This window comes from Sus scrofa, chromosome 17 (genome assembly GCF_054392235.1).
Source record: "Sus scrofa isolate SSC_HxYL_T2T_F1_AM1 chromosome 17, Sscrofa_HxYL_maternal_Yorkshire_Landrace_v2.0, whole genome shotgun sequence".
Lineage (NCBI taxonomy): Eukaryota > Metazoa > Chordata > Mammalia > Artiodactyla > Suidae > Sus > Sus scrofa.
Genome location: NC_139399.1, coordinates 38,124,001 through 38,149,055, shown reverse-complemented (window position 1 = coordinate 38,149,055; position 25,055 = coordinate 38,124,001). Strand labels below are relative to the sequence as shown.

The 25,055-nt window shown below is 54.3% G+C and overlaps 1 protein-coding gene across 10 annotated transcripts in view; it reads left to right on the top strand.

The window, feature by feature from the left end:
* Window positions 1-3,013: 3,013 nt before the first annotated feature.
* The window catches only part of ACSS1 (acyl-CoA synthetase short chain family member 1), a 39,244-nt gene continuing 17,202 nt past the window's right edge, over window positions 3,014-25,055 (top strand). For 5 of the 10 annotated variants that reach the window (XR_014832049.1, XM_085003357.1, XM_085003354.1 and 2 more), the window contains exons 1-2: window positions 3,014-3,325; window positions 10,818-10,914. Coding sequence is in view for 2 of the 10 variants with exons in the window: in XM_005672761.4 (XP_005672818.2) it covers window positions 3,040-3,325; window positions 10,818-10,914 (383 nt within the window). In the remaining 8 variants the exon portion in view is untranslated. Of the gene's footprint in view, window positions 3,849-10,817; window positions 10,915-25,055 lie in introns of all 10 variants that reach the window. The other 5 variants (XM_085003358.1, XM_085003355.1, XM_085003353.1 and 2 more) reach the window with 4 other exon arrangements.

Below are 25,055 nucleotides of genomic sequence, written 5' to 3'. Positions count from 1 at the left end.
ACTGAGGTCATGGGGACACTGGGAAATGGGGACACGGGGGCCAGGAGCCTGACACCCTGTGTTGCCTGTCTCAGAACCCCTGAAGCGGGCAGGGTCTGCTTTTCCTCTGACCCACTTCTAGGCTCTCAGTGTGGATTTTTCGTTTTGGTTTTGCTTCACATTTCAGTCATTTGAGCTGGTATCTGTCTCACTGCAGCCTTCCCCCCTCCCCACCCCAACCCCAAGTTGTGACCTTGGGCTCAGGGCTGTGTTTGGTTCATCCTTGTTGAGCTGACAGCCTCCACACAGGGCCATGCACACAGGAGGGGCTCCACAGACACCCTGTCACTGAGGGTCGGTGGGAGAGTGAGGGCAGCAGGGCAGAGAAGCAAGGACGTCTGGCAACTCAGTGCGGGCCTGCCTGGGGGGACTGGTGGGTCTTGGGGATGATACCCACAAAGCTGCTTCTTAGAGGGGTCCAGGGCTGCAGCTCCCAGCACTGTGGGAGGGAGGGCCTAGGAAGGGCAATGCCCTAAACTGTTAAAGCTGTGAGCGCTGGAGGCCCCTTCCGGCTGTGTGGCCTTGGGTGGGAGTATCTCCTGTTTTTTCCCTTTGTACAATGAGGACCAGAGTATCCTTCTCCCAGGGTTGTGAGGATCACTGTTTCCAACTTGAACATCAGGCTTGAGGTACAAAGGAAGCCCAGCTCCGGCAGAAACTCTCCCAGGCTTCCTACTTCGGCACCTGCTGAGGTCCAGCTTTCTGCACACACTGAAGACCCTGCCCATCTTAGAGGCACAGGCATCCATGACCAGCACTGCCTGGCCAGCAGCAGCTCCCTCAGAACGGGAGGACCGGTGGGAAGCAGCTCTCTGGCCATGGTCGTGGCCAAACGCGTGGTGCAGTGTGGCTCCACCTGCTGTAGTTCCCAGAAGGTGGCTTCTAGGAGGCAGCTGGTGGCCTTGGCTTCAGTGGCCTCAGCTTGGGTAGCTTGGGCTTTAGGAAGTGCAATTCTGTGCCACTTGGATGGTTCCGCAGTTTTCTGAACACACAATCACCTCTCTTTATCCAACTTGAAGGAAATGCCAGCTTTGTGCTCCTTTATTTTAAAGTATTGTCAGTTCTATGTACTTTTTCCATTGTTCTCTCCAAGAATCTCTTCCTCCAGAAGGCTCGACACTTCCAGCATGGGGCTGGGTTCCAAGAGCACAGGGGCTGCAGCTGTGATCTTGTGGGGTCTGGACCTGGGACAGTGGGAATGGCAGTGCTTGCCCACTTGTGGGGGACACAGACTCTTCTTGTAGGGGAGCCTCTTACATCAGGGAGTGAAGTGTTAGCGGCCATCTTTGGGGACAACTCCCCCCACCCCTGGGCCACAGTTAAGGTCTTTCTCTGTTGCAATTTACTTAATCTATTTAAAATGATGATTTAGGCCAAGTGAGGGGGATATTGAGGTGGGAGTGGGTGTGCTGGCACCACGTGCTTTTTAGCAATTCTGTTTATTTCTCTCTGCTCAGTGAGTCCCTTGTTCCACTTGAGAGTTGAGAGTTGGCAGCACTTGATAGCACTAGATAATTTTTTTTTTAAAGCACCTGTGGCATATGGAAGTTCCTGAGCCAGGGGTTGAGCCACAGCCACTGTAGAAGCAATGCTGAATAGTTATGTCGTGAGCCACACGGAAAGTCCAGAACCAGATAATTTTTAAATTAAGTAAAAATTGCAAGTAAATGCTCAGCACAGAGCAGGACCCATGTCTAGTGCTAGCTGTTATCACTGGTTTCCCAGCCTTAAAAAGCAGTAGCAGGAGGGTGAGCACACACACACACACACACACACACACACAGGCACACAGGCACACGTGCTGGGGCTGACTGACAGCACAAATACCTCCTACTGCTAACAGGAAGGGATCTATGCTAAACCCAAAGCACTCGACCAACCAGTTTTCAAAAATCCCCTCTCCCTTCTGTTTACATTACATGTTTACTTTGTGTGCTTGTTGTAATATTTAAGAGTCTAGTTGCCACAAGTTTCTGTGGGTTTCCCACTATCTTTCCCAGCTTGACAACAGGAACACAGCCTTCACTACTGGGTCCCCTGGGAGACCCTCCTCCCCCCAGGGAGACATTACTTTTGTTTACCTCCCCAGGGCTGCTTAAAGAATAAACGAGTCGGCGTCTGAAATGTGCAGCCTGGAAGGGGTAACCAGGGAACTCAGTAGTGGAGTCGGTGTAGGCACAGAGGGGTTAAGGAACTGGTCCCGGGATACAGAGCTAGAAACTTCAGATTTTGACCTCAGGCCACAGATGCTGGAGCTGCGCTTGAGAACTCCCACGGTTCCAAATCAATCATGGCTGGTGGAATGTTTGCTTCTCTGCTGTATAAAAGCACCAGATCCCAGACCCAAGGTCTTACAGTCTCCTGGTCCGAGGACCCCTGACCAGCCCACTTAGCCCACGGGGACTACTTGTGTATGTTTTGGGGGAAGGCGTACAGGCCACCCAGGCCGCTCAAGCATTCAATCTCGAGGCCCCACAAAGGGATGAACACTTTGCTCTCAGCCTCTGAGATGCTGAACCGACCAAACCTGACGAGTGGTCCTTGGAGCAACTTGTGCGCCTCGCTCCGCGGGTCACTAACATCTGTGCCGGCTCCCTCCCACCCGCGACGGTTTCCAGCTCCCAGGAGAGCCTGCATTGCCCGCGCAGATCTGCGGTTGACAAAACGGCGCAGCCGTCGGAACTCGTCGGGGACGCATCAACTGAAACCCCGGCAGCCCGGCAGGGGACCCCCTCCGCCGCCGCGCTCCCAACTCCACTTCCACAGGGGCTCCACCTCCCTTCGCAGCCCAGCTCTGCGTGGGGTGAAGAGGGGTGGGACAGGGCAGGGCGGAGGGGGGGGGCGGTGGTCAGAGGCGGAGCGGGGGCGGGGAGTGTCGGGGAGGCAGCTTCAGACAGGAGGGGCGGGGGGCGGGGCGGGGCGGGAGGCGGGGCGGGGCCGAAGCGGGGCGCGGGCGCGCGAGGGCTGGGTCGCCACAGCCGCGAGGGGCTCTGAGGCGCGATGGCTGCCCGTTGCTTGGGCTGCGGCGTCGGGCGGCTCCTGGGCGGCCTTCGCGGGGTGGGGGCTCGGGGCCCCGGGGTCCCCCGTCTCTGGAGCAGCGCCCCCGCCGCGCCGCCCGGCTCTTATCAGGAGCGGATCGCGCTGGCCGCGCGCGAGCCGGCCGCCTTCTGGGGGCCGCTGGCGAAGGACGTGCTCGTGTGGGACACCCCCTACCACACGGTGAGCGACTGCGACTTCCGCAGCGGCAAGATCGGCTGGTTCCTGGGAGGCCAGTTAAATGTGTCCGGTGAGTGGGCTCGGGGACCCTGGCGCCCGAGCTCGGCGACGGCTGCCGCACTCGCCCCCTCCTCAGCGTTCGGGCGTGCGGCGCCGTCACCCCGCCCCCACCCACCGGCCCAGCCCGGCCCACTCCCCTGCCACCCGGCCGGCACCCCCCACGTTGAACGGGGTCCCGGCGCCCCATGCCGTGCGCGCCCGCGGGAGGCAGTGCGACGCCTGCGCCGAGCGGGGGTGGAGGGCGCGGGGACCCCGGAGCCGGACTTCCTGCTCCCGTCCCGGCGGGAGATAGCACCGAGAAGCTTTTGGCTGTTGCCACCGCCAGGTGCGGGCCGGCGACTCGCTTGGGGAGCAGCCCTGCCCGTGTAAACAAATCGAGCTGTGGCGGGTGGCCGAGGAGGAGAGCCCCGCCAGTAGCCAGAATCGACCCGTAGCCGGAATCGGCTCGCAGCCGGGAAGGAAGCAGTGGTGGGGCCTCCCAGTTCTCAGTTTCACCTTCGCCCGGAAGACCCACGGCGCTGGCTTTAGTCCCGGTGCGTTTGGGACCCCAGAAACCAGCTCCACTGCCCGTCAGTCCTCGGGTCTCTGCAGAGACTGAATCCCGCCACGCGCTGTCAGGATTTGGGATCGGGTAGAGGGGAGAGTAACCCCTTCCCCAGCCCAGCTAGGGGAGAAGGCCCGGGAACTAAGGCTGCGGCCAGCCTGGCAAGGTCTGGCCTGGGTGTGGGCAGCCGGGCAGGGTGGTCAGAGGGGAACGGGGAAAGGTAAGTGGGGTCTGGGTTGTTTGAGGAAAGGAACTGTAGGTCTTCATGACCAAGGCCTGAATTGGGAAGTGGGGGTCTGAGTCTCCCAGGCTCCACCATCTACTGGCCCAGTTGCTCTGTACCTCTGAGCCTCAGTCTCCTCCTGGGTAGACTGGGGGTGGTAATGCCCACCTGAAGGGGCTGGTTGTAAGGACAAAGTACGCAGAAGTATGGACCGGTCCCAGCACTTATTGGCGATTAATAAATAGTAGTAATTTTAACTCATAAAATTCAGAAATAGCCGTAAAATAATAGCTAGTATCTTTCAGTTATTTTTCAAACAGAGACACTTAAGAGAACTTTGGACCAGATTTTTTTTTTCATATTGTGTATTGTTTTACTGGTTTAATCAAAATGACTCACTTAGTAGATAAGCGTTTTCTCTAAAACTGAGTCAGCAGCAAGTGTCCTTGAACTAGTGGGAAAACCCCCAAACCCTTGGATGTGCAGGGTTGGAGGAACGCGCCCTGGATGGGGAGAGATACGTGCAGAGGCAGGGGCAGGAGGCTGCAGTTGCTTTGGAAGCTGCCTTGGACTTGGGAGACTGAGGCTGCTGGGACATTCAAGGTTGGCTCCTGAGCACTTGCTACCTCTCATGCTCAGATAAGACTGGGGACGGGTCTCATGGGACAGGCAGGCAGAACCTCATGAGCCTCACTCTGTCAGGGTCAGGTCCAAGATGTGGTCAGTGCTCAACTCTTCCACCTTTTTTCCTACACTTATTTCTCCCTATGGCTCCCTTAGCAACTGAGCTTCAGAAAGCTGTCACATAGCAAAAGAGCTTTTCAGCTGTGTTCTTACCCCAAATGCGTATGCCACCCACTCATCTATCAGGAATATCTCTGCCCTCCGCCACGTCTGTACATCACAGAGGCGATGGTGTGAAAAAGGACCAGGCCAAGCCATGGCTGCCCTGGGAGCCGCTAGAAAGCTGTGGGCTGGATAGGGTGTTTTGGCATGAGCTGTGTGTGTGACAGTCGTGTGATGATAGCTCATTCCAGACACGTCATGTGAAATTCCCTTTACCCCTCCAAGATCTGTACCTGAGTTCTCAATGTGTGGTTCCCGGACAGGCAGCAGCAGCATGATCTGCAAACTCTTTAGAAACACAAGTTCTCAGGCCCCATCCTAGGTGGCCAGAACCAGAAACCCTCCAGGGGCTTCTGATACACACTTGAGATTGAGAACCACTGCCCTGTGTCTGAGCAGGTCAGGTGGAGACACTGCTGAAGTGGGCAGAGTGTCCTGGAGAGGACGGATGACTAGTAGTGCTTCATGGGTGGCACCGAGCATGTCTTTGGACTCACCCCTGGGTTTGAAGCCTTGCCTTTTCCTGACTGTACTTTCCTGCATCTCCCCAGGTGTAGCATGAGGATAGTGTATAAATGAATTGTGTCGCAGTTCCTATCATTGTCATTTTATTAGTCACTTGCAGATTCTATGGGTCAGGACTTTGGACAGGGCTCGAAGGGCGTGGCTGCCTCTGCTCCTGTCATCTGGGGCTCCTGTCTTCACCTGCTGCTCACTCCCATCTGGAGTGGCGCCGACTGCTGCTGCCCACTGGGCTCAGCTGGACTGTGGCCCAAAGCATCTCCCAGGGGCTTTTCACAGGGTGGAGGCTGGGCCCAGGGAACATTGGCAACCTGAGATCCCTGAGACCAAAGCAGAAGCTGCTAGGCTTCCTAGCAGACCAGGGGCATGTGACCTGGGACACCTGGGGCTGCTATTGACATTGAGTTAGAAACGCTTGTAAAGCACTCTGCACTGTCTTTAGAACATTCCTGGTGCCCAACCACTGGCCTTTGTTATTTATTAATGAATCCTGGGGGATTGGGGAGAGGGGAGAGGCTGTGACCTTGAACCTGGCCTTGGGTAGGTTCAGCTGAGCCTGCTGTGCTTCCTATGAACAGTGGGGCGGGGACCTAATGGGAAGCAGAATGGAGCTCCCTCCCAGGTGGCTGAGGGGAGAGTCTGTCCTGCAGCCCCAGGAGAGCCAGGCCTGTGGAGGGGGTTGTAGCATCAAAGGCCCCAGGGGCAGAGAGGTAGAGTTGACACCCCTCAGTGACGTGCTTCTGTTACACTTATGTTATGCTTTGCATAAGGTTCTGCAGAAAGCCCCATTCTGAACAAGATTCGTACAGTCTTTGAAGTTTGCCTCTTTCCCTTGTAGGTCTCAACAGATGTCTTTGCTCTGTCAGATGTTAGGAAGTTGCAAATGGAGAGCTGGAGGGTAGTGACGTGTTGCTTTCAGAACACAAAACTAAACTATTTTGGGTCTGGTTTTGAAAAACAAGTATGTGTCTTCTTACTTTCAAGCTTGGAGGTTTGGGGGAACATTCGTTGCAGCAGGGGAATCATTTTGCTCTAGCTCTGTCCTCCTTGACAAGCCTCAAGTCCCTTGGACGGCAGACACACTGAGCCGGCAAGATCCTGCCTCCTGGGCTGTGTTTCCTCGCAGCAGCTGGAGGAGCTGTCAAAGGTCCTTGAAGGAGCTCTGAGTGGACACGTGACCTCAGGTCTTAGGGGGAGGGTCCGTCAGAGGAGCCCAAATCCTCTCCAGTGGTCAGAGGCACGACTCCTTTAAATAGCTAATGCTTCTGGAAAGTTGGCAAATACAATTTTTATGATTGATGCAATACCTTAAAATGTGCCAGGGAGGTTTTCTATTTAAAGAAAACCCATTGTGATTTCTTTTGTGAATATTAACTGCCTCGTTTCTTTGGATTAAAATTGAATTTCTATAAAGTGGGGAGGGGCAGGGATGCCTTTAAACAGCTGGCTAGAATTTGTTGAATGAGAATTCTTGCTTTCATGTGTACCATTTTATGATGGAAATGATAACACACACTAGCAGGCATTTGCTTACCTGCTTGCAGAGTGGTGTCAGGCCCAGTGCAGACCTGCCCCTGGGTCAGTGTCATGGTGCTTCATCTCACATCACCCTCGTGACAGCAACGTGAAGTGTTGGGTGGCTCCATTTTACAGATGTGGAAATAAAGGCCCCAACTCAGGCATGGTGGGAATGGGGCAGAAAATGCTCCGTGCCCCCAGCCTGCCTTCTAGGGAGGAGCTGGACCACAGATCAATGAAGAGACAGATCCACGCTGGGTAATGTGCTGCAGGTTACAGCTGCCAAGGGGAGAATTAGGATGTCTGCCCATTGTCCCTTGCCCCCTCTCCTGATAAGGAATCTTAGGAATCTGGGACCTTGTGACCCAGGTGGAGGAGGGTTTAGCAGAGCTGGTGTGCTGACCTAGGATGGGGGCCACTGGGCAGAACGAGTAAGTGCTGGATGGTTTGTTGAGTGGGAAAGATCGTTATATGCTGTAAAGTTTGAAAAAGACTTGAAACAAGAGGTGAGGTATGAGACAAACCCTTGATTGCACTATCTCCTTGCCCAACTCTTCTTGGAAATACTTGAAAGTGGAGTTTACTTGTTCAGCTGCCAATTCCTTGGGTGGAGATTTTTTTTTAAAACAGGGGAGTTCCCTTCCCCTCATTCTTCCTCCTCTGTTTATTTGTCTGCAGTTGAGGCAGCAGCAGGAACCATGGACACGTGGAAAGCCCACATATGCGCGGCATGGTAGGGCCACGTCGCCCTGAGCCTGTACTGTGCTTTCTCTGGAAGCTGTGTCATCTGAGTGTTGTCTGTGGCAGCCATGAACTATGCCTCTTTTGGGGACACTGCCACACCATCTGATCCCGTGGCATCTAATTACCTCGGTGACTCCCAGGGTCAGGAACCGTTACTGCCTCGGATTAGGAGCAAAATTTAGAGCCGTTTAGAGGTAAACAGGCCAAGCTACAGTTAGTGAGTGGTTGGACAGCAGCCTGACGCTAGATTGTGGGTTTAAGCATGACCCCAGGCTGCCACCCAGTAGGGGCCTGGTCAGATGTCTTACAGAGCCAGCAGGGGTCTTATATTACTTCTGCCCCCTTGGAAAAAGAAAGCCCTCAGAATCTGCAACATAATACCAGTCAGATGTGTGTGGATGTATGCACACGTCTGCCTACCTGATCGGGGTCCTGAACCTGCAGCATTATGTCACGTCAGATCTTAGTGGAAGTGAGATGCTCAGGCCCACCCAGACCTGCTCAGTCAGAGACTCAAGGGGGGCCTTGAAATCCACCTGCTCAGAGCCCTCTGGGGCTCTGGGAATTTAGGAGCTCTAATTTAGGGAAACTTCTTGAGGGACAATGCCATGAAGATGAAAAGAGGTCTATTCTCTTCCTTGGATGTGGGGCCAGCCTGGTGTCATTTGGACCCCACTTGTCACCCTCCAGCTTGAGGACCCAGAAGTCCATCCATCATCCAGAGCTGAGGTGCTTATTCTGCCCTGTGCCCTGGGTCTGGCTGCAGGGCTGCAAACAGACAGGAGCAGGGCACCTGGCCGCTGCCTGCATGGGGGCAGCATGCTGTCAACATCTCAGGAAGCATTAGAAGGCGACACGAAGTCCGAAGGGAGAAACAGGATAGAACATGCAGGCGGGAACCTGTGTGAGGGTGGGCACCAGGTGGAGGCAGCAGCAGGGAGGGTGGGACAGTGTCTCCCAAGCAGGGAGAAATCCTGCCAAGGCCTCGAGGCAGCAAGGCCCTCAACAGACTCGCACCAGCCAGTAAGGGGAGGCCGATCACACAGGGCCTTCCTGCCCGCTTGTCTAGCACCTCCATGTAGAGGGATGGCACCTGGGGGACACCATGTAGAAGACCTTCCTGGGTCTCTGCCAGCCACCAGCCCTGGGAAGAGATGCCCAGTCATACCCTGTGAGCTGGCTTCTGCTTCCACCTTTTGTAGCGCTGCCCTCTTGCTGGGCCTACGCCAGGTGCAAGATGCCCTGCTGGGCTCCGAGCACTGAGAGTCTTGGTTCAAAGCTGGGTGGTCACCAGGGGTAAGAAGCAGGTCCTGGCGCCTGTTGGAGGCATCGTTGCTGGACCACCTGGGCTACTTGGAGACTGTTTCCTAAGCTACACCTGAGCCAACACTTCCAGGGCGACCCAGAATAAGAGCCTGCACACAGCATCTCCTGGGGCTTCTTGACCAGGTCTGGGTTGGGCCCGAGGGTTTGTATCTGCAGCCACTGCATCCCACCCCCACCCCTTCAGGCAAAGCCTGGATCAGCCCTCCTCCTGTCAGATTCTGCTTAGGGCTGGCTGCAGCCCGTCCTCAGCTGAATACTCCTGGCCTGTGACCTCCGTGGGGACAGGACCCACCCCTGCTGAGAGATGGTCACCATCTCTGCTGCCAGGGGAGGGTCTGGCCTCATCTTCTCATTGTCCAAGAGAAGCCAGAAATCTGTGGTTTCACTGTGAAAACTCTTGATTTCTGAACTTTGGACCAGACCAACAACAGGCTGATGTTGGGTTTATTGTGTAAATCTAGGTTTTGCCACCACATCCCTTCTTCTCAGTTTGCCTTCTTGCTTTCCTCTCTTCTTTTTCTTTTTTGTTTGGCATTTCTTTTCTTCCATTTTTCTATTAATTCAAAGAACTTTCCTGTGTTAATTAAGTAGTCATTTCCCCCATGACATCTATCTTCATTTATTGTTTGAGGATAATTTATGGACTTGTGAAAAGCCAGAAGTTGAAATAAGTTTTTTTTTTATTTATAAGAGTAAATGTTAGATAAAATAGCTGAGAGGGGAAAATGTGATTCACAGAGACACACACACAGACACACAAGCTAAAGTTTGTAAATGTTTTCATGTGAGTTCACCCTCTCCAGGATTCTGGGACTCACATGATTCGTTTTGGGGAGGGTCTCCCATAATTTTTGTCAGAGTGGTTTTCCATCAGGAAACATTCGTAGGAGTCTCTGTGACTCGGAGCATGGTGATTACGGGGGTAACCCCCCTCGTGTTTATGTAATAGCGCTTCAGTGTTGCCTTCTGTTTGATTCTGGTCGTGGCCCTGGGAGGTAGACAGGACAGAGGCTGCGTCTCCAATTTATGTAGGAGGAGACTGAATTGGAGAAGATAAGTAAGTGCTCCAAAGAGAAGAAAAAAGGAGGGAGTCCCTGTCATGGCTCAGTAGAAAACAAATATGACTGGTATCCATGAGGATGCAGGTTCGATCCCTGGCCTTGCTCAGTGGATTAAGGATCCAGCGTTGCTGTGAGCTGTGGTATAGGTTGCAGATGCAGCTCGGACCTGGTGTTGTTGTAACTGTGTAGGCCGGCAGCTGTAGCTCTGATTCAACCCCTAGCCTGGGAACCTCCATATGCTGTGAGTGCAGTCCCCCCCTCCCCCAGCAAAAAAAAGGAAAAATGTATATACGTGGGAAAGGATGTGGGTCCTGTCCAGAGATTGCACCACTACCCCCCCGAGAGCTGGGCCCATGCCCTGAGCACAGAGTTGGGCAGCGTTTTTACCTCCAGTTTTCTCCCTAGCAGCCCAGGCTGTGATGCTCAGCCCCACAGCACCTTAGAACTTCCAGGGAGCCCTGAAAGCCATGGGGCCAGTGGGGTCAGGGTCCCCCGGGGGTGGCTGGGGTTGGGACTCCTGGTGCGAGGCACCTGCACCTGCATAGTCATCCTCATGTAGTGATCACCTGGTTTCCGGGGATCTGTCACATCCCTCTTCACAAGGCAGAAGCCTGCCTCTGACCCCAGTGAGAGTAGAGCAAAGCACAGCAAACCTGACCCTCGGGGTTCCAACTCCAATGGCACCCAGTGTAATGCCCGTGAACCTGTTTTTGTGCAGTCAACTGCCTGGATCAGCATGTTCAGAAGTCCCCAGAGAGCGTTGCTTTGATCTGGGAGCGGGACGAGCCTGGAACTGCGGTGAGGATCACCTACAGGTACGTGTGTCCCCTGAGGGCAAGCATCTGCTGGCTGTGACACCAGCACTGCCGCCTCTGCTGGGTTTTTGACGGGAGGGGTTCTGGCTTTCTCTTCCACCCTGAGCAATACTTGATGTCTTTATTTATTTATTTATTTGTCTCTCTCTCTCTCTCTCTCTCTTTTTTAAGGCCCGCACCCACGGCATATGGAGGTTCCAAGGCTAGGGGTGGAATCGGAGCTGTAGCCACTGGCCTACGCCACAGCCACAGCAACTCCATGTCCTGCACCACAGCTCATGGCAATGCGGGATCCTTAACCCGCTGAGTGAGGCCAGGGATCAAACCCGCGTCCTCATGGATACTAATTGGGTTCGTTAGCAATGAGTCACAATGGGAACTTTAATACTCGGTGTTTTAGGTTCCTCTGGAAGGAACTGGGTATTCAGAAACAAATATGCTGATGTTCAGGTATAGCGGGCTTTAGGCGCAGTCCTGTGTGTGCGCATGACTGGTTGGGTGGGGGTGCGGTCACGTAACCATCAGGGGGCATGTTTCCACTTTGGAAATGTTCTCTGGCCTCAGGAAAAGTAAACATGAACGGGAGCTGATTAAATACATGCCAGGGTCGCTAAAATCAGCCCATTTTAGTGCACTTATGACAGTGGCACAGTAAATAAAATTGAGTCTCTAAAAAGGGGACTAAAATAAAAACAAACACAGACCAACAAAGGGGCTCCACCTGCTATTTGTTTCTGTGCTTCCTTAAGCAAATTCTTCACGGAGTCTGTGTGTCAAGCCCCTTGTGGATGTTGCGGGTGCTTTGGGGGCTTTGAGCGTACCTGGCAGCAGGGCACAGGAGCTGGCCTTCCCAAAGTGCTGCCCCCTCTGGGGACTGCCTTGCTCAGAGGTCTTGTGTCTGTCGCCACATCCCCAAGGGAAAACCCCTTTGCTCAAGCTTCAACTTACCTTTACAAGCGCTGCCTCAGACCCCTTGAGGCCCCCGTCCCCAGGTAGTCGTGTGCAGGATTATAGCCCTGGTAGCTGGCTCATGGCATTTCTTGTCCAGTCATTCATCAAGTGCCACCGAGTGCCAGTTAGCAGTCAGGGTGGGCTGGGTACATTTTGGCAACAAGCAATCTCCAAGCCTGTGGCTGCGTGGTCACTTCAGGTCTCAGTAGTCAGAGGAGGCCTCTTTGAGGAGGTGACATTTGCTGAGGTTCTGCTGACAAGAAGGAGTTGCTGTGGGGAGACGGCGTGTAGGGAGGGGACATCCAGGCCCAGGCAGGCCGTCCTGGGAGCAGAGAGAAGGTGCAGGTGCATGTGGCTGGGGCAGTAGGTAGGGTGAGGGGATGAGGCAGGAGGCAAGCTCACAGGAGCAGGTCCAGACCCCAGGACTGAGCATAGCAGTCACCTCCTCTGGGGGACCCCTGGTTTCCTGCTTGGTTCTCAGACTCAGATTTTATCACAGATCAAATGTACCAAGTCTAGCTAGGTCATATTCTGATGGACTTTTGGATGCAGCAAAGTGATGTTTGTTAATTTATGGGGCTCCTAGTGGGTCTTGCCTGCTTGTCCCTCCCCCCAAAACCCACCCCCCAGCCTTTACTGCTGGTCACTGCACTGACCTTCCCTGGATAGACAGTCTCTGACTCCATTTGGCCATGATCAGCAACATGGTCACCTGCGAGCCCTGGCCCGGGCCCTGGAGTTGGAGTCCCTGCTCTAATGTCAATTTGCTCCACTGTCCCTCACCCCTGTTGGCCCGACTTGATCTCTGTGTGATTATTCAGTAGAAGGTGAAGGCTCTGTGGTGGGGATGGAGGAAGAAAGGGGCTTCCAGTGATGGACCAGTTTCCTCCAGTTCTTGTGCTGGCTGGACTTGGTAGCTCTTGTCCAGGGCAACATCGGACGCCTGCTGAGTGTGTAGTTGTAACCTTGGGGGAGTCCCAGGACTGCAGCCAGCAGTTCAAAACAAAGAACAACTTCATTTCCATTGCAAAGCAGTCCCGGGCAAGGGACAAACTGTAAGTACAGGCAAAATATTTATTATTTTCTCTATAAATAAACAGACTCAGCCCAAAGTAATTTTATAGACTTCAACCAGTCTTAGTGCCAGGTGACTTTCTATTTATTGAGGGAAAAGAAGCATATGTACGGGTTATCTGCAATTGCAGCTAGTTTTTTTTTTTTTTTTTTGGTCTTTTTGCCTTTTCTAGGGTTGCTCCCACGGCATATGGAGATTTCCAGGCTAGGGGTCGAATCGGAGCTGTAGCCACCGGCCTATACCAGAGCCACAGCAACACGGGATCCAAGCCACGTCTGCAACCCACACCACAGCTCACAGCAACGCCAGATCCTTAACCCACTGAGCAAGGGCAGGGATCGAACCCGCAACCTCATGGTTCCTAGTCGGATTTGTTAACCACTGCGCCACGATGGGAACTCCTGCAGCTAGTTTTTAGGGCCTTGGATTATTCATTTTCCTGGTCGTGTTGGGATTTTGGCATGAGGTCTTCTTCCTCCCCTCTCAGAGGAGCGCTGCCTACCCTTCAATGCTGGGTGTCCTGCCAGCATACAAACTGCCACTGAAATAATGTGCCTTCCTGCCAAGTGTCTCACATGGTTGCACCCAAAGTGCCCCAGGATGGTCACGGGCCTCGGTGGCCTGAAGACCAAGTTCCAGACCTATAGCCTGAGCCTTTGCAGGGTGCTGGTGGCAGTGCAGTTTCCCAGAGACCATGCCCTCCTTGTCTGCCTGAAGCTGGGGACCCGCCTAGTTCTGCACATGCCCAGAGCCTCTCCCTCCTGAGTCTGCTGAGTTCTTTTGAGTTGTGCATTTCTGAGGAATCATCGTAGAGCTTGTAGAGTGAACCCACTCCTGCCCAACCATTAGTGGCACGTGGGTGCACATGTGCACACACACCCTAATGCACACGTGCTAAATGTGCCTCTTCTCCAGGCTGGTGTCTACAACCTGCCCTCTGTGTTCAGAGATCCACCCCTGAACCAACGTGCATTTGCAGCTACACTTCCCTAAGGGTGGGGCGGCCTGGCAGGAGCAGTTTGAGGAGCCCCAGGGTGGCTGAGTGTCCTTACCCTGTCCCCACCCCACCTGTCCCATCAGTTTCTTCTCTCTGCAGCACTACCTGGTGCCAGGTCTGAGGCGCACTGAGCCAGGCAGCGGAAGCTGGGGGCACACATAGGGACCTCGTGCGGTGTTGGCTGTGTGGGTCGGGAGGACAGAGTTGTGGGCTGTGGCTCTGTCCTTCAGAAGAGCTTCCTTCAGGCACGGTGCTCATTCCTGGATGGGAGGCGAAGGGGCAGGACCTCTGCCTGCAGGGATCAGCCCAGGGCAGCCTCCTTGGGTCTCCTGGGCAGAGGGCAGCCTGTGGCCTGAGGCCTCTGCAGGGCCAGAGGGCTGCCTGACAATTTCCAGCCTTCCTCTGCCCAGAGCTGTGTTCAGATCCGGCCCAAGGGAGCTGTTCTCCCTGGTGAGCCAGCAGGCCTGTGGACCTGGGCCCCCTTACACCCCTGGAGGCCCCGGAGGCCGGGGATGCAGAGGCCAGGCGGCTGCTGATAACTGGGTGGCTCCCTGAGGCTGTGCAGCGAGATATCAGCAGACGCTGTTCCTTGTAGCTGTCCACATGCCTGCTTCATAAGATGGTCTTTCATGTTCAGTTCAGGCTGACAGGTTCTAGAGGCCCTCAGGGGTGGGGATGTGGAGAAATGCAAATCCCTTTCTTATGGGCAGATGGTAGGGGGTTCAAGACCACCACCTGCCTGCAGCCTGGGTCTGGGCAAAGGGCATGGGGCAGAGAAGACAGCTGTGGCTGGTCCCGGCGTCCCTGCGCACAGGCCTTTTGGTGCTGTGTGTGTGGTGCCCTGGACAGAGGGAAGAGCACTGGGCTCTGAACCAGGATCTTCTGTCTGAGGTTCTCTCAAGAGGGGTCCAGACGTGACCCTTTGAATTCAACTGTAACAGTTCTTAGCCCTGGCCTGCCCCTCCTCTGGGAACAAGGATTGCTGTGAGGGTGACATGGGTCAGTGTGTGGTCACAGCTGGCCATCTAGGCTATAGCAGGAGGAGTGAGCCAAGTGGAATTTCCAGTGGGGGTCCAGCCCTGGAGGGGGTGATTGCTGTGTTTGTTCCATCTGGGCCTTCTTATGGCCTGAGGTAGAGGGGGGCGGGTTGTGCGCAGTGCAGAGCCTGTGCCCAGAGGAGCAGAGGGGACAGCTGGCCCCTCCACTCTGCCTGCCTCAAAGCCACTGGGAAGCGCAGAGGATGCTTCTCCCTGGGAGAGCAGACCGGGCAAGGGGCATTCCTGCCCCTAAAGCAGAGAGCCCACCCAGAATATAGGGCGGGGCCCAGCCTTAGGGCTCCCCGCTATCTGGGGCAGGAAGACCAGGGCCCATGGGCAGAGGGGGGCCGTGCAGTCTGAAGCCTGGAGGCACTGCCCCAAAGGCTGGGCCCTGGATGTCTTCATGTGGCCACTTGTTAAGGTAACAAAGGTGGCCCTGGGCTCTGGGGGAAGAAAGCAGGAAGTTACACTGGGATGCCGTTAGAGAGGACTTTGAGGAAGTCCTGGGGGGTTGGGTTTGGAGAGGCCGAGGTTGGGGGTGAGGGGGGTGAGGGCACAGGGGCAGCACACTGTGGGTGAGGCAGCTGGAGGTTTGTGCTTCTGCCTGCCTTGTCCCTGGCTGAATGCCACCTGGAGCAGATCTCCACATCTCTGACCCCGTTTTCTCATCTGCAAAGTGGAGATCTGCTTCTCCTCCCCGGGTGCTGAGTGCTGAGCAGCACACGGGGGAGGACGCAGGTGCAGGTGTGTTTTAGCTGTAGGACAGGGCCAGCTGAAGGGAGGTCAGTAGACGGTTTCAGATGTGACAGGGGACAGGGCGCAGCTGCTGGGGCCGGTGGGGGGGGGGGCGTGTTTTCAGGAGAGGCGCTCATCTTGGGAGAACTATTGGGAATCCACTGAAAGGCAGCCGCCCTGACCTTTGCACCTTGTGCTCCTTACCCCCAGATTAATCACAGGGTGCAGTGTGCAAACTCCTTTATTAAAATATTCGGGTAATTGAGGGAGAGGGTTATTAACTGGCATAATGGGGTTGATGGCTGGGGTGCTTTGGGTGAACCAGCCCCGGTGACCCTGAGGCTCCAGAATGGGGCACATGATGGGCGGGATAAGTGGGCTCCCCTTTGGCACAAGAGGCCAGGGGCTGCCAGGCTCATGTATGTTGTCCCCTGCTGACTTCTGAGTAACTCTGATTGCATAACTCCGTCAGGAATCCCCACGCTATTTCTCAGAATCCAGCGGGAGCCCTGGGTGACTTAGAGAGTGAGCTGGTTTTAAACCATTTAACTTTCCTTAAGACTTCGGCTCCAGATTTGGAAGCTGGCCCTTGCTTTGAATCCTTCCACCCACAATCCTCATTTTTCTCTCTCCTTCTTCCAGGCAAGCGCAGGCTCCTGGGATCCCACATTCAGAAGGGCCCACCTTGGGCCTGCAGCAGGAGTGATCTCCACAGAGAGTGCCTCCTTGGCGGGTCCCTTTCTGGGAATCCCACGGAGGATGTGGAGTTTGAGGAGCATGCCTGACAAATGCCTCCCTTGGAGAGGACTTCTCTCTTCTGTGAACCCCCTTCTGCTGTGCATGGGTTGCTGGGGATTGGGGTGCTGAGGGGTGGCCGGGTTGTGGGAATCGGAGGGGCTGCAGCCTGGTGAGGGGGAGGCCCACAGGCCTGCCCTGGCTCCTGGGACCTCTTCCAGGAGAGGCGTCTGTTCCCTGCAGTTTGGCTTCTGGCAAGCTGGCTGCACACCCAGGATGGGGGCTGGGGAACTGACAGCCCTGCTGGGTCCCCATTGGAACAGCGTGGAGGCAGCTACTTGACCCTTGGGCCTGATCTTCCTCCCCTGCCTCCCGCCCCTTCCTCGGCCACATCATCTCCTGGCTGGTGGACTCCAAGGAGTGGAAGATCAAGCCCCTGGAAGGAGCGGCAGGGCTGCCCTGGTGCTTGGCTGACATCTAGCCCCCAGTGCCTGCCATGCTGGACTCTTCTGTCTGCTGCCCAGGGCCTGCTCCCTGGAGGGTTTCCTGTAACCAACTGGTGTCCTCTGGTCACCTGATCCTGGCCCTGACCCTGGGGCTATGTGGGCTGCTGACCCTGATGATCTCAGTTTGGATTCATGCTTACCCTGGTTGTAAAGTGGGGGACCTGAGGCTCAGCAAGCCTCTGGGGCTCTCGGACTCATGCAGCTGGAAAGGCCAGAAATGGGCTTTGGACCCAGTGGTGTTTGGTCTGTGGGATGTGCTGCGGGATCTCAGGGCAGTGAAGGTGTAAACAGCTGGCTACAGCTTGACAGAACTGGAGGCCTGTGTGCAGACAACATGCCCCTTTACCCCTTCACCGACTGGGGCCCTGGGTTCCAGCCCCCCAATCCCCCCAGGACAAGTAGACACACCTTAACCACGAACACCAGCTGGGAAGGAGGGGTTAGTGCCAGAGGACTCCAGGTAGCCTCCAGAAGGGACAAGGGATGGCTGCAGAAAAAGGTGGGCCAGAGCGCTGAGGAGTCCTGGTGACTCTGGGCTGTGAGGAGCAGAGAGACCCCTGCTGGAGGGGCTCTGGGGGCCCTGAGGCCCTGGGGGCAGGAGGGGTCACTGTGGACATCAGGAGGGGCGAAGCGGGGGATGCTGCCTGGCCCCTCATTCTCTCTCCACCCTCCCCCCCACCCCCGTGGCTGTCTTGGACCCCATCCAAACCTGGAAACAGTGGGGAGGCTGGGTGGGGGAATAGGCCTGGCAGTTTCGCAGATTTCCCCAGAACAAGTCTAGGTACACTTCCTGTGGGAACTGGAGCCAGGGTTCTGGGCCACTGGCATTTAGGGGAGGGTTCCTTGCTGGGTCTGGCTAACAGTCCGCAAAGCCTCTGGGGCTTTTAGTTACACTGGCACGGGCTCTCCCCATGTGAATGGGTCTCTGAGTCTGGAAAGGGAAGAACTTCTTTCCGGAAACAAGTCTCGGGCTGAAGGCCAGTGCTGAGGTCTAAGGGAAATCAGGCATGAATTTGAGAAGAAGACAGACCTTTTCTCAGGTCTGACCTGACACTTGGGTTCCAGCAGGGCTGTGTCAGAGTAGGAGAGAAAGAACCGGGGGAGGGGATCAGACCTTGGAGCAGGTGGCTCTGAATGTGGGGCCAAACACTGAACTGTGGAGGAAAACGCCACTCCCCCACCCCTCCCTGTTTTCCGTCCTGGCTAGAGAAAGGCTCAACCTATCTACCATGAATGGCTTTGAACTCTTTTCTTGCTAATTTCCCTCCCAAACAGGGTCAGCATCAGACTCAGAGCCTTAAGTTTATCCTTAAAATAAACTTACAGTAAAAGAAAAATAAACCAACCCAAGGAAAAATGTTACGTAAATAGCAGTAGAGTTGGCAAATGGCAAACATGATCAAGTCAGGAACCTTAGAAACAGAACGTGGGTTCTGAAGCTGTGGGTTTTGAGAGCAACCCTTGGAGCCAGGCCTGGGTTTGAATCCTGCCCTGACCCTTGACCCTTTCAGCTGAATGGCCTCGAGAGGCTGTAACTCCTCTGTGCCTCAGTTTCCTCATCTGGAAAATGGGGTGGGTGATGGTAGTTCCTAGCCCATGGACTGTGGTGAGGGGCCCATGGGTGTGCCTAGGCGTTGCTGGCTCATACTGGAGCCACTGTGAGTGGGGTGGGGCTGGCGGGCAGGTGGAGGGTGCTCTGGGCAGTAACACAAGGGGGTAGGAGGCTGTGGGCCTGTGGGTGGCCAAGGCTGGCCTGGAGGGGAGGATCCTTGTGCACTGTGGGTGGCAGTGGGCTGGAGAAGGTGGGGCAGCTGGTGGGGGTGGCAGGGTGACACGACAGGTGATGGATGGGTGGGGTGCACAGAGCATGGCAGGTGCGGCTGCCTTCCCTCCAGGCTCCTGGAGCCCCAGTCAAGTGCCTGGGACCTGCAGCTGGCAGCAGCCCTGCATGATGCATCATTCTCAGAACCCCCACTCCACCGTCCACACTCACTGCAGGGCGCGGGGCAGGTGGACCTGCAGGAGATGATTCGCCAACCTCATTTGGACATACTGAAGGCTCTCATTCCCTCTAAGCCAAAGATTCCAGTGCCTGAGATTTACACAAAAGCAAACGCATTTTCATTCTCTCTGCTGCTGTTAAGGAAACACTGATTTTCTTTTTCTGCTATTTTCTGCAGTAATTATAGCTACTGGTTATGGGATGCCTTTGTACATGCCTGGACTTGGCATTTGGTCCTGGCTGGAGTCTGTTGGGCTATAACAGAACACCACTGACTGGAGGCTTACATACAACGGAAACTTCTCTCTCACTGTTGTGGAGGCTGGAAGTCCAGGGTCAAGTGCCCGCATGGTCTCCTGCTTCTTGGGGGCTCCATGGCATCTCTCTGTCCCATCAGGGGGCTCCACCCTCATGACCTTTACCTCCCAAAGGCCCCCCCAATGCATCATCTTTGGGGGTTAGGGTCCCACGCACACTCAGACCACAGGAATCCCTGTGAACCCTTTGGTCCTGTTACTAGGCTGCTCTGTGGCTGGGACAGTCAAGGGCCTGGGTGTATGGGGACCTGGGGGACCCTGTATCTCCATAGAGGGAGACTCTCTGAGTCCAGAACGCTCCTCAGAGTGTGGCAAAGCCTAAGGGAGAATTCTTTTTTTTTTGGTAAGAAATTGAGAAAACACGCAGCTTGAGGGATCCCAACATCTCCGCTAACCTGGTGCCAGCAGTGGTGGTTCAGCTCCTGTTTTCTGCGAATGCTCAGTGTGCCCCTTTCTTGACGGTGGCAGCTTGGAAGCTTTGTGTTGATGTGGGCTGCTTCTTCATATTTCACTGCAGCTTCTCTTTGTCCAAGGTCATGGTCATGAAATAAAACAATGTGGGAGGCATTTCGAAATGGGGTTGTGAGCCTGATCAGGTCAGCTGAGTTCCCCCGGCTTCTGTTCTCTTGGCGGCATAAGCAGCAGGGTGAGATCAGACTGAGTGGCAGTCTGCTGGGGGTGGGGGGGTGGGGGGCAGTGTTGGTCCGGGCCTGGCAGCTTCCCCCGGCGGGGGAAGGGTCCCTCTTACTGTGTCTGCCTTCTTCTCTTACCACCTCCACCTTCCAGAAACGGCTCATCAAAGGGAACATCACAGTCTAGAGAAGAGTCTGTGAAATTGGGTGTCTGTCAGGTGCTGCATCTGGAATGTGAGGTGGACCCTGCCCTCAGCACTGCTGGGTGAGGGGTGTGACCATCACAGGCCTTCCACTCATGCTGACACGGTTTCCAGTTCCTTCCCTTATGGGCAGAAGAAAATGCCCAGGATGGTAGCCAGGGGCTGGCTTGTCAGTGAGTGGTCGGCCCACTGCTCTCTGGGGTTGGGGGAATGGGCGGGACATTTCCTGCCAGGGTGACCCTCTCTTGGGCTCCGGTTGCCTTGTGCCACCTACACTCTCCTTTCACACTTACCTGCCGTTCCCATCCATTTAGCACATACTCGGCGCACACCTTCTCTCAGCTGGGCCCGGGTCTGGATGCCGCAAGGAAGGCAGTGAACAAGCCACATGCCCGCCTGAGAAAAGCTCGTATTCAGGGGGTAGATGGGCGATGAATGACAGCGTCTCCGAGCTAATGTTTATGAGCGAGCTTGAGAGCCAGAGTCATCAGAGCAAGCAGCACATCTGCTTGCTCAGTGTGTTTCTTAAACACATGTGCACATACCTATTAGCATATGCACACCCACATGTGCAACATACACACCCATGCACGCACGCATACGCATATACACCTGTGCATGAGTGTGCGCGAGTGGCTTATCTTAGGGCTTGCCTTGCTTCCCCTGGGACTGTCCTGTTTTGGACTGAGGTGGCCCAGAGTTGCCTTTCTTCTTTCTGCCCTGAGGTGGATGTCACGTTGGTTACAAATACCTGTCGTTGGTGGATTAGCACTGGACAGGTGTTCTTTTAGCTGAAGCTGAAGAGTTGGCTCCTGAAGGTCTCCTCCTTCCCCCGAGGCCAGGCAGCATTTTGCTGGTGTGTGTGCCTGTCATTTGTCTGTGACCACGTGGAAGGTGAGGCCCTGAGGAGATTATGTCACAGGCAAATGTAGATACCTTATTCAGAACCCTAGTAACAAACTCTTTGCACCGGAAACTAGAACTCTAACTCATTTTGTTGAGATCATTACTCAAAGAGCTGCATGTTACTGTTCCTTGGAAAGACCCCGTGGGCAAGGAGGAAGCCAGTGTTTCCTGCAGCGACAGCCCAAAGCACTGGTCATACTGGTTACTGGGTGGCTGCGTTATCTTTTTGATACAGAAACAGTAGCATTTCAGTTTATGAAAGTCTGAGAAGTCAGAAATATCCAAGAACAGCTTTTGAACGATTTTTGAGTACCTGGAGTAACAGGATGGCTTGAATGACACTTAATTTTTCCACTGCTTTGAAGACCTAGGTTTGCTGACCGTATTTTCCAGTGATGTATGTCTGGAGGAGATGGCTAATGAAAAGCAAAAGCTTAAAATGAAAAAATCAAGTTAAAAAAAATAATGGGTTAACTGGAAAGATGAGTAGAAATTGAGGTAGAATCAAATAGGGACAAACTGGATAGTCTGAAAAGTCCAATTTAAATTTTTTTCCCCAGGAGCTCCTGTCTTGGCTCAGGGGTAACGAACCCAACTAGGATCCATGAGGATTCAGGTTCAATCCTCGACCTCACTCATTGGGTTAAGGATCTGGCATTGCCGTGAGCTGCAGTGTAGAGCATAGACATGGCTCGGATCTAGTGTTACTGTGACTGTGACATAGGCCGGCAGGTGTAGCTCTGATTCGACCCCTAGCCTGTGAACTTCCGCATGCCTCAGGTGCAGCCCTAAAAGAAAAAAAAAAATTAATTCCAAGACTGTGATATGTAAAAGCCCTGGTTAAAGGGTCCTGATCCGTGTGTGGGGATGGCTGATGGGTTAGTGACCTCTTGTTGATTTGGGGCCATCTGTGCCAGGCATTAAAAATTAATGTGTTCTTCATTTACATAGTTAAACATAGAGTTGGAGTCAAGGGTCTGGGCTCCATGCTCTGACCCGGGCAGATGCCGTGGGAATGCTGGTCTCCACTGGGTAACCTGGAGGTTTCTAGAGAGTGGATGTGAGGTCGCAGTGGGCTGGGCCAGAGAACCTGGGAGAGAAAAGGCTTTGGGGGTGGGGGGTATTCAGGAATTTGAAGGGCTGTCATTGAATGACAAATTAGATTTATCCTGGAGATCTTTAAAGGGCTGAGCTGGGACCGAGGGGTGGAAGTGGAGCAAGTACAAATCTTGGCTGGATTTTCGGGAGACTCTCTACTGAAGTGACAAAGAGGCAGAGCTGTGCGGGTGACTCTCAGCAACATGATGGTTGAGCAGAGGCTGGAGGCTATGGCCAGGAATGTGGCAGCGAGAGATTTGAACCCCAGGGAGGCTTCAAGGATCTCTCCAACCTTGAGTTTTATGGCCTTGGCAGAGTGGATGGGAAGAGGATGAACACAAGAGATTTACTGGGATCAGATTCTTTATCAGAAACTTTTCTGGCTGCAGCAGTGAAAGCGTGGGACCCATTAGACTCAGTTCCAAGGTGCATGTTGAGGTCCCTCAATCCTTCAGGGACACGGGCTCCTTCAGCTTGGTCTCCAGACCTTCCTGGGGCTGCAAGTCAACTGCCTAGTGCTGACTGCCAGGCAGTTTCTACCCCTGAAGGGAATTCTTTCCCCTTCATGGCCTTGCTCCTCTCCATGGCCAGCCTTCCCAGAAAGCTGCTCCTGGCTGCCCTCAGCAGCTGTACTGCCAAGCCAAGGTGTGAGCGCCCTTCGCAGTCTCCCTGTGCCCTCATTGCCTGGTTGGAGCCAGGTGGCAGGAGGACACGCTCCCTCTCATTTCTTCTGTCATGGTGCCTAGAATGGAATTTTTTTAACATCTTACCAGTTCACCAAAGTGAGTTAGTTGATTTTAGTCATTTTAGAAAACAATTTCAAAGAAAGACACTTGATGGTAAAGATAATTCCACTGGGTTTTGCACAGCGCTGAGTAGGTGACGCTTCTCATTAACGCTTGTGACAGTTACACCTGGTGGAGGGGCCTGCTGTTTCTCGGGTGAGCTCATGGCAGCTGGAAAGGTGGGCTCCTGTGCCTGTGCAGCTGCTGTAGAAAGCTAACCCAGGCCTCTCCGGGCTGTTCCATTCCTTCTTTGACCTCAAAATGCCGCCTTCTGTCGGCAGAAAAAGGACTGGATTTCATCCCCACTGATCTCTGACACACTCAAGCCTCTGTCTCTGCAGACTGCTTAAGGCTTTAGAGCTGGTGGAAATGGCATGTGCGCTGGGTTTAAGTTCCCATTTATAACCACACCTGCCTTGTCTGCGCTATCACAGGTCGTCTTAGTCCTCTCCCTGAATGCAGAAAGTGTGTTTCTGGGCCCTGCTTCTGGGGAGTTTGCAGTTGGGGGCTGTTGGGGTGCTTTTCCTTTCATCACAAGCCCAGATGCAGGGTGGATGGGGTGCCACCAAATGGCGCTTTTGTCCTTCTGCAAGCCTGAAGGAGAAAGGATGGGGTCCTGCCCAAGAGGTGATGTGCTGGCCTGGGCAGGAGCCGCAGCAGAGCGCAGGCTACACTTGTGTCACTGAACCAAACTTGGGTCCGCTCGCCCCTGCACAGCAAAGCCAATCTGCTGACACCAGGCAGTGAGGAAGGAAAGCATTTACTGCAGGGCAAGCGAGGAGTCCAGCGCAGCTGGTGCTCAAAACACCCAAACTCCTCAGTGGGTTTCAGGAAAGCGATTTTAAAGGCCAGGTGAGGGAGGGACCCCCAGGGTAAGTGATCAGCTCGTGCACAGTTCTGATAGGTTGATGGTGAGGTAGCAGGGCCATGTCACAGGGGTTAACATCAATCTTTGGGTGCCAGTAGTTCAGGGCTACATGCTCATGGTCATCAGGTAGTTAATTTCTTCCACTTGGTGGTGGTGTCAGCATCTGTAAAGCAATTCAAGAATGTGCATTAGATACTATTATCTGGGTACTGGGTAGGATGTGGGAGGGGGGATCTGTCCCAAGAAGGCCCCCCAGGGTCCTGCTTGGTTGTACTAGTGATTGGCTCTCCAATGGTCTTGCCCAAGGGCCATCATCCCTCAGAAAAGGGCTCTTTTCCTGGAGCCCTTGCAAGGCTGCCCCTTTCTGGGCCTTTGAGCATAGAGTGACCTTGAATGCTTCTGGCCAGTGGGTGTAGCCACATGGGCGGGGTGGCCTCATTCTGCCCTTCAGTGCCTACTCTTTCTGTGAAATAACAAATACAGTAAAACAAGTGCAGCAAAAATGGGAACTATCCAGTCATGTGTGAAGCTGAGTTCAATGGGACCACATGGGGAAACTTGCTGAACTCAGCATCCACTTGCTTCGGCCCTCCTGTACTTTTCTTCCTGGCTTCTGATGAGATCAGATGCGTTCAGGGTGGTATGGCCGTAGAGTCTTCCTGGTTTCTGGAGCCGGCTGTCATCCTTTCTGATTGGACTAGGTTGGGTCACGTGCCAACCCCAATCCAATCAGCTTGTTTGCTCAGGGGGGTGCCGCACTCTGATTGGCAGGCTGAGCCTCGTGATACGCCTGGGAGTGAAGACAGGGGCTGTGGGTGCTGGAGGCCAGGGTGCGAGTGTCCCATGCCTGGCAGAGAACAGGAAGGAAATGGGCCTCTCACTGAAACGCACTCCTTCTCAGGACTCCAACCCACTGTCTTCTAATTAAAACCTCTCACCTGGTGCCAGGACTTACTGAAGCTCAGCTTCTGTTGTCTTGTTGCAGAAGGACTTGAATATGAGGCAGAGTGGCAGGTGAAGGGTGAGTTTATTAGCACAGGACACTTGTGAGAGACACAAGTGGGCTGGCAAGGGAGTGCTGCCCCAGAACAAAGAGGGCTCCATTTTATACTCAAAGAAGTGGGGAGGGGATAAGACCACCTTCCTCCTCATTTTGGGATAGCTGTCAAGGTTTATATCATTAGTCCCTCCTTTAACCTTGTATGGACTCCCTGGGAATGCCATGGTTCTCTTTAAATCACATGTATGGTACCTAGAATATACATTACTAAATACTAAATATAGTAATTCATCT